The sequence below is a fragment of the Anas acuta genome, chromosome 4, assembly GCF_963932015.1.
Source record: "Anas acuta chromosome 4, bAnaAcu1.1, whole genome shotgun sequence".
Lineage (NCBI taxonomy): Eukaryota > Metazoa > Chordata > Aves > Anseriformes > Anatidae > Anas > Anas acuta.
In genome coordinates, this window is record NC_088982.1 from 22772243 (window position 1) to 22785639 (window position 13397).

At 36.1% G+C, this 13397-nt stretch overlaps 1 protein-coding gene across 5 annotated transcripts in view; it reads right to left on the reverse strand.

Moving 5' to 3' along the window:
- The window catches only part of ARAP2 (ArfGAP with RhoGAP domain, ankyrin repeat and PH domain 2), a 127746-nt gene that overhangs the window by 85888 nt on the left and 28461 nt on the right, over nt 1-13397 (reverse strand). For all 5 annotated transcript variants that reach the window (XR_011095894.1, XM_068680085.1, XM_068680087.1 and 2 more), the window contains exons 8-9: nt 10970-11090; nt 7856-8037 (exon numbers count right to left, since the gene is read on the reverse strand). Coding sequence is in view for 4 of the 5 variants with exons in the window: in XM_068680085.1 (XP_068536186.1) it covers nt 7856-8037; nt 10970-11090 (303 nt within the window). In the remaining variant the exon portion in view is untranslated. The remainder of the gene's footprint in view (nt 1-7855; nt 8038-10969; nt 11091-13397) is intronic.

Consider the following 13397-nt stretch of genomic DNA (forward strand, 5'->3'; position numbering starts at 1 on the left):
CTCCACTGCCAGGAATAACACTGTTCACATTTTTGGTACATGTTGTGCATAAGACAGCAGGTTTGGAACAAAAAAAAAAGGTGGGGAGTGAAGGAGTAGAAAGGGAAAAAGAGGGGAGGAACTAAAAATTCTGGGCATCTCAGGCTCCAGTGATCCTTACTCTGAATTGATTCCAACAGAAGTTGGAGTAGGACCACCCAATCTTAAAAGTTACCATGAAGAAACAGAAATCCACAGATGTCAGAACAGCTTTCTCCATGAACACTGAGCTTTGTATGCCTGTCCAGCTCCGGCAAGCTAAACACATTACGATCGATCACCTGCTTTTAAGAGCTTGGGGTTCTGGACATGACAGTGCCAGTTACAAGGCACATTACTGAATTAGGGGCATACTCTCTGGTCTCCTGCTGGTGCATTCTAATCCATTTGCTTTCGTATTGCTACTGAGGAGAACACTTTAATCATCATCAGGTGACTGTCAGTGTTCATCTGATCATACTCAACACATATTAGGCAAACCTTTAAGAATATTGCTTCCCCCTGCAGATTGGGCAAACAAGTAGTTTAACGTTCATAGAAGGATATCTATACAACTTAGCCCTTGATTACATAGCAAAACAACAAAAGTTAATCTCAGAGAAGATTCATAAACTGAACTTAGTTAATTAAGTTGCAACGGTCTTCAAAAATGCCAAGTCTATAACAAAAGATGCAAGACGTAGTTTAAAAATTGCAAAAGAATATTACTTAATTAGGTAATGGACTCACATACACTACCATAACATATGCCCGTGCCTATCTTTACGTTTGTTGAATGAATGCTTCAGTGAGGATGTGTTGTCTACACTGCCTCAGAAACAGGCACTTCATTTTTATGACAGCTTTGTAACTTTACATAATTATTAATATTTCAGCTATACTAAATAGTTTAATACCTGAAATAAAGGATACAGGCTGAGGAAAAACAATAATCCACGTTAACCACTGATACGGCTAAAGTTACTCCTGTCCCAGATATGGCAATTGCATTGAAGTAACAGATCTCAGAATACCACAAATTGGAAGGGACCCATGAGGATCATCAAGTCCAACTCCTGGCTACATACAGGACCATCCCAAAATCAGGAATGACCAACATTTTTTCATCTACTTATACTATTCTTTGTCAAATTCTGTTTTTCCCTCTCCTTTGTCCTTGCTGAACAAGTATGAACTTTTAAAGAGACGAGCAAGAAAGTTCTTAACCATAAAATGATAATCCTTGAAACTTCATTACAGAGACTGCTGGTCAGAAATCTCAATTATTTCAGTCCAGAAAACTCAACCTCTGTGATTAAACAGAACAAATCAGAAGATATGTTAGAAGATATCTTAGAAGATTGAGCTGTGTATGAGATTAGGAAGACAGAACTCCAGCAAAAGATTAACATAAAACCACAGATTGATAGAAAAATTGTATTTTGCATTGCCCTTCATTTGAAGAAGTAAAAGTAAACCAAAGCTATCAAGTTCTTCAGCAGGTCTCCTATTATCTGACTGTTTACAATTAAACAGGAATCAACCAGGTGTAAAATAACATTCTATCTATCTGCATTTAATTCCACAGGATCTTGAGCTACTAAAAATGAGACACACATCTAAAGATACTTTTCCTTTTTTCTTCTTCAATTTCACTGATCTCTAACATTGTAACACACATGAAAAAAGAAAGCACTCCATGTATATATGTATAAATATATATATATTTGTATGTGCACACACTGGTTATGCAATCTTTCAGGTTCACCAAACAAATGGTTTGTATGACTTAAATTAATTATTAAAAACCACTAACCTGGTCTACCGTTATAAATGAAAGCACACATAATAGCATTCTGCTTCTAATATCAAGGGCTTTTGATCCAGTAGATTATTTTACCATGAAATTTGAAGCTGAGCTAGTAGCTTTTAAATGCAAGTAACTTCTATAGTGATGAATAATGTTCTCAGTTAATTCCAGTACTCAGAGGAAAATAGGTTTTGCAAGTCTGCATTAATAGTTTTCTTATTACAAGAAGACCTAAAACCTTCTTCAATTGTTCACATATGTGCTACGCCACACTGTGAAATCCTTCTTCTTCATAATACTTAAATAATAATTTTCTTCAGTGCTAGTATTTACATGATCAAGGTAGCTAGGTGTATACCTATTAGTCTTCCAGAAAGCTCAACTGAGCATTACTGAGAAGATAAGTTTGTCATTTCCCTTCCTCCTTCCCTACCCTCCACCTGAAATCAAATTAATTATGAAGCTTTTCATCACTGTGGAAGCATTAGGCTTTCTACCACACTTCACGATTGCTTTAGGTGTATTTACAGCTCAGCGATATCTTAATAGCATAAAAACAAACACGGCAAAAAACACTCACATAGGCAAGTTTTAATTAAGCTGCATACAGAAGAGCTCAACATTAACTCTTAAATGTTCATTGAGTAATATTATGCCCTTCATGTTCTTTAATATCTTTAACAACCTATGACAACACCCCAGAAAATTATTGTATGAATGCAAAATGTAGATTTTCCCTGTATAGATGGGCTGGTCAGTGTCACATTGTTTTTCTCTGATTCAATTGCATAAAAAGCATATTATTTTAAACTCATTTTTTAGGGATTTGCTTTGTTTTTGAAGCAGGGTACAATTAGTTGAAATCTGAAGTAGGAATAGTCAGAAAAACAACAAACCCTACATACATGTAATTCCTGTAACCATTCTTTCACTTCATACTGCAATACTACACACAAGCAAAAGAAAAAAAAAAAAAAAGAAGCTTTCTTACAGAATTCAAGTTATTTCCTGTTTCGTTATTTCTGATGTTATGCACAGCAATTGATCTTTGACATGTTTTCAAGTGTGGAAAACTGGAGTGAACTGAAAGCCAAGAAACTGCTGGAAAATTAGGAATACAACTTTAATCTATCATCCCTGCTAGAGCTTGATGCAAACAACTGTATCTAAAAAATAGGTTGGATCATTTAAGATCAAATATAAGAAATGGACACAAAACACTTGTTCACATTAATCTCCTCCCCTCCAATATATATATCCTTGAATTTTCATATGTACATTTTAACATCTTGCTACTTCAAAATTGTACAAATCTGTAAAGAGGTAAGCCTGAACAAATCAAAGAAGGACAAAGGAGGAATATATAAATGTTTATATATTTTTACATCACCTCCATGTATTTAAGGCATTCCATACCAGGTTCAATCATATGTTTGTAAACAATTTTGAACATAGAATCTATCAGCAATCAAGCAGGCAACTTTCTTTAGAGAGCTTCCCAGTTATCATTACCAATAACAGCTTACCACCACACAAAAAACATCCTCCAAAACTACAGGTGTTTGTTCTCCAGGTGGGGAGGGATGGATTATTCTTTTTCTCTCTTTTTTTTTTCCACCACTCACAGTAATTCAACATTCCACTCACCGCCCCATCCCAGTGCACATCAAGCACTTCTCCTCTTCTTCTCCCCTCACACAGCCCATCAACTATTTAAAAGGTCTTCCCCTTCCTCCTCTAGTTTCTTCTTTTTAATCCCCTACCTCTTTCTCTAGCTTCCTTTCCAAAACAGTCAGTAGCTTCTGTTACACACTAACTTCACAACAGCTTTCCAGTTTTAAGTAGCATCCACTAATCTCAGCTGGCACTTAAGCTACTGCTCAGGGCTCTTCATTAGCTCTCAGAGTCTTTAAGCAATTATTTTGCTTTCTACTCAACTTACATTCAACTCCTCTTCTTTCATATTGCTGCTGCCATCACCTTGGACTCATTCAGTATTCACAAATTATCTCAGTAACACAATGAAGAATCTAAATACAACAAACACATGCATGCATCCCTTCCACTTTTTACTTTACTCCCCCTCCTTCAGACGGTCAAGCCTGATCACCAACTCTGACTTCTTGTTCCACTTGTCTTCCTTTTCAGCTCCCCCCATAATAGTACCCTTTGCCATCTTCTGCCTGATTAATATCATTTCCTGTAGTACATTGTTTGATGTTGTCCAGTTTTACTTTAAATGCACCGTTAGCATTAGAGAGGAAATGAAAATTATTAGGCACTATCTTAGTGGTTCATTCAGCATGCATAAACATTCCCATCTGTCACAGAGCAAATCATTTCAATTTTCAACAAAACAAAAAACCTTCTGAAATCAATAAGAGCACTGAGCCAAAATGCAACAAGAGGTTTTTGATGAGAAATGGATAGTATTTCACATATGTAACAAAATACTCATCACTATTCAAGCTCTAACTTGGAGTGCACGGAGAGAAAAAGTTGTAAATAATCATGGCACGCAGCCATACATACCATTTCCTCATCTTTATATTTGGCAAAGTTTCCTCAAATACCCAGAAAATGCATCTATTTTGGAACCACCGAAGGCAGTAACAAAGAGGATCCCAAGTTCTCTTTATCAAAGCCAAATTCTCATGCAAACACTGTGACATGTACACCCTTCCCTTACTTTAGCTTAACCAGTGAAACTTGAATACACCCCAACGAAGAGTGTATTTTCTGGCAGACCAGGAAAGCACATCACAGCCCTTCTGATGGTCACTAAGGGGAGGTTATCACTGGAACCATCACAGCAGCCTGACATTTCAAGCCAATGTTTGAGCTGTCATGAAAGATCAGATGACATGTTTTTATTTAAGCACGAATGATTTTGAAATAGAAATGGGAATTTCAGCAAGTTGCAGGTTGAACAAATTGATTCTGTACGATCTATTTTTCACTTCTGCTCCAGAGAGGAAGTTTAAGAAATTCACAGTACATAGAGAGTCAAAGAAATTGATGGTTTCTTCCCAGCACTATATCACTGCCAGAAGCACAGGCTAAACCAATCACTTTTTAACTAGAAATGGGCCTGAGACATGATGTTCTGATCTCAATCTGAACTTCACAAAGTTCATGTTGGTTATGCTAGGATTTGGCATTTGGCTTAGGATCTTCTTCACTTTTAACAATGAAGAAAAAAATCTTTTAAAGTACCAGTGGACTCTCCTCCATCAAGTTTAATAGAAATCAATAAATCAGCCTGATCCGATTTCATTTCAACATTGTAAGAAGTCTAAATAGGTGTCTTTTAGCACTAGAGTTATAATAAACCCCTCTAAGTCTCTTTGGGTGTAGTTCTAGTATGGATGTGAATTCCAATATGAGCAGGATTCGAGGACTTCCCTGGACGTATTTGCCTGGTAATTACTGGCTGAAGCACAAACTTGAGACCAGAAATGATTTTTAGAACACCATTGCCCTCTGCTGGATTAGCTCTGCATTACTGGGCTTTTCTTCAATGAAGCAGTGAAAATAATTCAGTTTTCAACTTGAAAACAAAACACAAGAGGCATTGAGAGAAGAATCAAATTCTATGAAAGCTTAAAGGAAGAAGCTATTTCTCTTGATTTCCAAATAGGCACAAGACCCATAAAGAAAGAGACATTTGTTCAAACGGAGGATCTAACAAGAAACCTCTTTGGACCAGTTGATATTTTTGGTTTTAAGTAAACAAGCGTTGGAGATAAGCTGGTTTTGCACCATTTTTCATAATTTTCATTCAAGCAGAAGGAACTGACAGGCTGACAGCATGTATAAGCTTCATCCTGTTTCAGGGCTTGATTTTACTTTGCCTTCTGCTGCACTGCAGTCAGTGATCTCTGCAGAGCATCCATATAGCAGAAGAGAATAAACATCTTGCAGAAAGGCTGTGTAAGGGTGTGCTTTCGTGATCAGCTAAAGCAAATCTAAGTCAATGATGTTGAAAGGGCACAGCTGATATAACTCACCATACAGCCTCACAAGCAATTGATTGAACACATGCACACACAAAAATAATAATTAAAAACATATGAGAAAAATTGATAAGGAGAACAGTATTAGATTGTTTTAACTAGTCATAATCTGCTTCCTGAAAGGCAATAACAGAGCAAACAAGAACCTTTTGATAGTGAATGGCTCTAGAACAGTTTTCTATCAACGTACACAAAAAAATAGATCAAGCAAAGTGAGCAGATCTGGAAATGCCCTATGCCAACAGAGAAAGATTAAGGGACTATTTAAGACATGAAAGATACTCTCTTTATAAGCAGGCAGAGAAAGAAAGAAGGAAAAAAAAAAGAAATCAGAGGGCACTACTAGTAGCAAATGACCTACCATGCCTGAAGAGAAACTCCTCCACTAAGTCTATATTCCTCCACTAAAATTTGTCCAGCAGTCAAGATCAGAATATCCATAAGGGAGCACTCAAAATCATTCAGGGACATAAACTGAAAGCAGTGTTGATTCTGAAGATCGAAGTGGCTCATTACAACAAAAATCTGCAGAGGAATCTCATGGATGAAAATGCATGGATTCTCAGTGACAAATTACCTGGAAAGTTGTTTTGTGTTTTTTCCTCCTTAAAGATCTCTGGCTCTGGACTTTACAGAAATAAACTAACCGGTAGATCATCAAGATAGGATTTAGGTATAGCTGAAGAGTACTGTGCTCAGCGATGAAGGCCATTTCCTCTCCATAGAGTTCATTCAGCAAAACACAACTTGCAGGCTTAAATTCAATGAGATGTCGCCCGTGCACATTTGATAAAATATTATTTGTCTAAATTATTCTTTTAGAGTTTCCTTATAGCTACAGGAAATAAAAATCCATAAATTGCACCATATTTTTCAATCAGTTGGTTGTTGACTGACCACAAAGAATGCACATGATACATACAATTTCCTCAGGAGAAAAATAAGTAGAAATAAAAAAATAAATAAAAAATCTTTCTCAGTCTCAAATTTCCTGCCACTGGAAATTTCCTAGGAAAGAATAGCAAGATCTAATGCTGAACATTATGTGCTCTCTCTTACAGATGTATCTACATAATTTCACATAGAAAAGAGAAACAGGTTAGGAAGTGAGATCAACAACAACATGACAAGTTACTGAGAAGCCATTCACATTTCAAACAAGAGTTTGCCTGTACACAAATTTGAGAGAACACAAGAACAAGGCACATAACAACACTTCCCCCAAACACCCTCTGCCCCCCCCACGTTACAGCAATCTGCGGGTCCTTGATTTCCTTACATGGAAATACCTTTCACTCAACCTCCTGAAAAAGATTTTTGTTCTACTAGTTTGCACAGCCACTCATTGAATCCAATTATCCCCTGTATCTACAGCATCCTAGAGAGCTCCACCGTTAACTGCATTACATCAGAATATATTTGTGTCCAAACCAAAACAACAACACAACACCTAGATTTGGGAGCTGGAATGACACAGCTACATCCTATGTGTTTGTTTTATTTAAAACATTGGATTCGTTTAAAATATTACAGTGCACAAGAGAAACAGGTCAATTAAGGTTCTTAAAAACACACAGAACATCAGTTTTGAACAGTTAGCTGAAGTATCACTTATATACCACAGTGTACTTCCATGTAACAGTTTCTAGAGCACTGCATTATAGGAGGACAGCAAAACCAGTGCACAGAATAAGCCTCCTGAATTAGTAGAGTACTTATGACACATACTTTTAAGAGTGAATTAATCCCAGCCCTGCCCCTAACCTGTTGTGACACTCAGGGCTTTTCACTTCACCTCAATACATATTCGGTTGTTTCCATTGTACAACAGACATAATGATCCTTCTCCTGCTTTTTGAAACCTTCAGAGAATTGCAGCAATAAAGCACTACATAAAAAGAGGTATGCATTTATATTGAAATGCACCTATTCACGAAAAGCCATCAATTTCTAACACTAGTTAAATCATTTTTATAAGCATCCATTCACAAAAAGCATATGAAAAATTTACCTGCTCATTTTTGCAGATCCACACAGTATTCCCCTGAAGTAGAACAAAGATTTTGGCTTTGTACCCTTTCAGTTCAAGATATCCACTTTTCTCAGGGGCAACAGATGTTCGAGACTGAGAGTGATTATCAGACTGAGACTTCAAGGCATTGAGTACTGTATTAACCCAGTCATTCCTTTCTTCTAAAGAAGAAAAAAAAACAGACAAAGATAGGTTATAGGTTAAGCAGCAGCTCCATTCTCTACCACATTTGTTTTTCTGTTCTTCCTACTATGCTTTGCTGATTGCTGGTACAGCTACAGCACATCAGAGAGAACATACACCTTGAAGAAAAGGTGAAGAGGGAAGGGAAAAAAAAACAAACTTAAGAGACAAAAAAAAAAACACAGCCCAGGAGCCCGTATCAGTAGAGATGTTAGCAAAGATATCCACTCAACTCCCAACAAACCAAAACAAATTTGAACTTATGCAAAGCGATGATCAAGATTTTTGAAGTCATGTTTACTAGTTCTGAGATGCTTAATTTCAGACAGCTTAAAGACTGAGGTGGCATATGGTGACTGAGGTGACATACAGGTGGCATGCTCACCTTCTGGAAGCCCAATCAACAGGAAAGAACTACAGAAATTATGTAAGCAAAAACCAGGGAGCCTAGAAAAATCTCTTGCTGAACACGGAAGCTACCCCCAATGCTATCCTGTTTGGCCATGCTTTTATGCAACAACATTTGGCAATTCACAGTCTATTCCATTAAGGTGTAGTGGTTAAGCTTGATATTATCACGGGAGCTGAGTAGTCAAGAAAATACATGTTTGAATATCTTCTGTATGCATTATTAATTTAGCGTCTTACAAATACATGAACACAAGCAGGTGAAGTAATAAAGCTCCACTCAGTCTCATACACTATGTTCAGATGTTTCACCAGACTACGATCAATATACTTTAACGCTGAATACATTGAATGAATTAGACTTGCCCTATGGGATTGAAATATCATGAATATTTCAACTCTGCTCTGAAAGATTCAGGTCATGAAATATGTGGGGGGCTGGGGAGAAGTTCTGTATGTACTGTTCACAGCATCTTTGAAGTAGAAACAATCAGTGCCCAACACTGCAAAGAAGACCATTAAAACAATAACATGCTCACTTCGTAAGTGTCACACGTGAAAGGCACCAGAAAACAGTCTGAAGAGGAAAACTGCAGCTGGACACACCAGCACAGGGTAGGTGATCTAAGTGCTCCTCTTAGAAGTACAAGTTTGGTTGTTTTTTTTTGTTTGTTTTGTTTTGTTGTTTTTTTTTAAAGTGTTGGAAAGTCTAAAAGTAGTTTCAAAAGATCACCTTAAAATACTTAAAAGGTCACCTTTAAATACTTAAAAGTATTTACGTATAGTATAATATCACGTTATGCTAAAAGTTCATTGTTGTTTTTTTTTTAATAGCGTTTGACTCCAATTAAACAAAATAACACATCTGAGCAGATTATGCTCTAATTCAGTACTGCTACATTTTTTTTTTTTTGCCCCCAAATGCCCCTAAACTTTCTAAAGCACTACATACAGAGTTTTCCCTCTATATATTGAGATCAAAACAAAAATACTGTGTTTTCAATATACCAAACATAACTAATCAGCACACTTAAAGCCAATAAAATTAGCACTATAATGTCACAAATTGTAGACTGGCACTCGTACCAAGGGACGCAAATCACCAAAGTCAATGACAGTATTCCATGTTTTTATACTCCATCAGAAATAAAGGATAGTTAATATACAAGGTCCACAGGATGAAATATGTATAAAGGTCTCAATTTCAAAGTATTTTAAAAGAAGTTGAGTACTCTTGGAATAGTCCCAGAACAATTTCCAACCACAAATCCACAGAAGGAATAGCATCAAGTAACAGTCTGTGCACATACCCAAAAGCAAGCAGGGTTATTCACATAATTTATTATGAATATATCATCCAGCTCTAAACACAGTAAGGACTGAATTATTTGTACAACACTCATTTCTAACCTTAAGTGAACAGCTTTACAGACAGGCCACTAGGTCCAAAGACAGTTGTACAGTTGTATACATTCAATTACAATTTCATTTTCAAGCAGTTGCTCTGAATATATTTTATATATCGGTGTAAATTGTTAATGTCTTTACAGTATTCAAATGTAACATCCATAAAGCAAACTATGGCCACACAAAAAATACTGCACTAAGGTGGTTGTGCTCCAGATTTTTTTTGATTATTTTTACTAATTGGAAGAGAAAGGCAAAAATAATAAAAGTAGACCTACTTTTTAACTCAGCTAAGAGCATAAAAATGCCTGAAATTATTTGAGCCAGACCTGATAAGAAGGATTTGTTCACTGATGTTGCACTCCTGTTACAGCCTGCAGCGAATGTTTACAACCAAGCTATAACCCATAAAAATGGGATTTGATAATGGAAATGCTTAGAGACCCTTAGCTATAATGGGTCTGGCATGTACTGCTGTAAATACATATTGCATATCCTTTTTTCTACGTATTCCATTTTATTTTATTGTTTCCATAAATAAGTCATACATGCACTGATATTGATTCTACATATTACAGCAGTAGGTTGATAAAGCATTAGAGTAGAAGGTATTCTAACTTCCTTTCACATTTGTATTCTCTATCAGTATGTGGCTGAAAATACTGTACAAGGCAATAAATAAAGACACACAGAAAAATCCAGATTTTCTCTGATCACATCATCACATCCAAGCCATCAACTTCATTGTTGCTCTTCATCAATTTTATATCAAGTAGTGACTCGGAACAGATGGCTGAGAGCACAAAGACTATAAAAGCTGCTAGTGAGACCTGAGGAATCCCCAGAAAAATCCATCTTTGGAAAGAATGAGGGAGAATGAAGAGCTGGAAAACAGTATTCTCATTTAGATATTTTTAAAGTGTATTTCAGCTCTTATTGCAAAGCATATAGTTATCTCTAGTTTCACTTCATGAGCCCAGAACAGCTGGATTCCAAAACTATTTCTCACAATGAGTTATATTTCACAAACAGAATTTATCAGCAGTGACAACATAGCTTTCTAGCAATCATTAGAATTACATGTTTTCTACATACCTTCTTTATCTACTCGAAAGACGAAAGTCCTATGGGATGTAACAACTTCAAATTTATTCTCTCCATGAACTCTTACTGTTGCTATAGCAGAGAGCAGTATTATTCCCTTTGAGAACACTTCCTATAATAAAAACGCAATAGAAATAGTTAATAACTTTCACAGAACATTAAATGTCTCCCAGGTAGTATTACGCACCATGATGTTTCGGATGTTCATATCCTAAACTGTGCTGTGCTCCTAGAAGTTCACCATTTATTATTAACAAAATTGCATCAATTAGTAAACCACTTCACAACCCACACATAGCCCACTTCATTGTTACGTGTCTACGCACACTTGCAGATTTCTAAAATTGAGTAAAATTCCATGGTGAGATATAATGCATGTGAGAGATATAACTTAACGAGTCATCTCATGACTCTACTATAGCAAAATATCAGTCTTAAATTTACAATTTTATGCCAAAGTAAGTTGTATTGAGTATCTCACAGATCCTTATACATACACACTCTTAACTGTAAAACAAAATCGGGCAAGGAGGGGAAAAAAAAAAAAAAAAAAAGTACTTTCTCTAGGCAGAAAATTCCAGAGAATTTATATGTTTCTTTCCCTATTCATTCAGTGTTTAGCCAATAAGAATACTAATCCACTGGTTTTATCTTTGCACTCAAGGAGGGACAACAACGTGCAACGTCCATTGCCTTGTCATTACTAACATTACTCATGAGGAACCTCTAGCTTGGATCAGGTGGATACTTTTTTCCTAAATGAGAGAGGAGGAAAGCGATACCTTAAAAATATAATTTGACATCAGAGCAAATTTTCCCAAAGTTTCCTAATTTGCAACTTGGAATCAGGACAACTAAACTTAAAACAGCAACACAGGAAAAGTGAATTGCTACCAAAACTTTCTCTAAGTCCTCTGGTCTTAGCCTAAATGTTACAAGGCAATGGGTAAGGGCAAGAAAGTCCAAGCAGACATGCAATGCTTTGGAAATACTTCTGCACAATTCCTGGATTACAGAGTTGACACTGTTCCTCCTGTCCCCAATATGCTTTGATCAATTGTGTTTTTTTTTGACCACAATAATTCAGATATATTGTGAAGATTTACAATCCAGATGCAGTAAAATTCCAAGAGGCAGCTCCCCATAAAAAATTTGTATTGTAATAACTTTCCTCTTGAAGCATAAATTATTATAATAGAGGAAACACTGTGAATGCTAAGTATGGAGGAGACACACAAGATACATTTTCTGTTTACCGAGTTTAGTATAACACAGATTTTCATCAAATTCACACTTGTGTTGTTTTGCTTCTACACACTAATATTCATCAGTGAATACTGTTTGAACAACTGCAGTTTAGTAAAAGATATGAAAAACAGTGAACATGTTACCCAAGAGCTACTCCATCACTCAGAATTATCTGTGTTGCGCATGTATTTTCATTATGGCTATACTTGTTTGAAGACAGACTTGAACACAGCTATTTGTTAAAGAAGGTTGGATATTGCATTAACTCTCGATGGAAAAACAAACATTACAGATTCTACTTCTAAAAGTGTTCAGATATAATTATATTACGGTGTTTGCAGGCATCTACTGGTTGTATTTGGTACTGTAAGAGAATAATTCAGACTGCTTTAAGTCACAGCTGCTTTATTCTACCTGCTTTGAAAATTTTCAGTCTCCTTTTAAGCTGAGTACAGTTTTGGTTTTGTTATTTAATCATCCTTTTTAAAGCTTTGTTCTCCCCAAGGCATATGTATTTTCAAATACCATTTAAAACACTATAATTTCTCAATCTTATTTCTACAGCAGCGTCTGTTCCACATGCAAGAAATGCCTACTCTTTGAAACAGTGCAGACAAGAAATTAGGCAATTTAAGAAAACAGAGTAACAACAACAAAAACACACCCAAGAACCTTGCAGATATTTCTGCTGTTACCAGGTGGTCTAATCTACTTATAGGGCTGCTAAAAATTCTCAGATAGAACAATTTTCTAGTCGGGGAAAAAAAAAGAAAGTTTTGTTGAAAACATCTGCTTTGACGAAAATACTTATTTTCAAATACAGCCCAATGGAGCCCTACCTTACCAGGTGTGTTTCTGAACCAGACTGAAAGATCCTGGAAAACATAGTCCTGCACTGTTTTGGCTTTCCTTCCACAAAAGATAAAACATGACCTAGTTCACGAACAACAGTGATTGCCCTGTTTTGCAGCAAATTTCGTTTTTTGTTTTGCTTACATGAAGCATAATGCAACAAGATAAATTTCTCCATATGAAAAGGCAAGACTTTCCTAAATCACAAATATATTTGTCAAGGATCCTAAGATGTTTTTAAACACAAGTTTTGAATATCACCAGCAGTTTTGCATTACCATAAAGTACATGTTAGAGCATCAGAGTTCTCCTGCCAAAA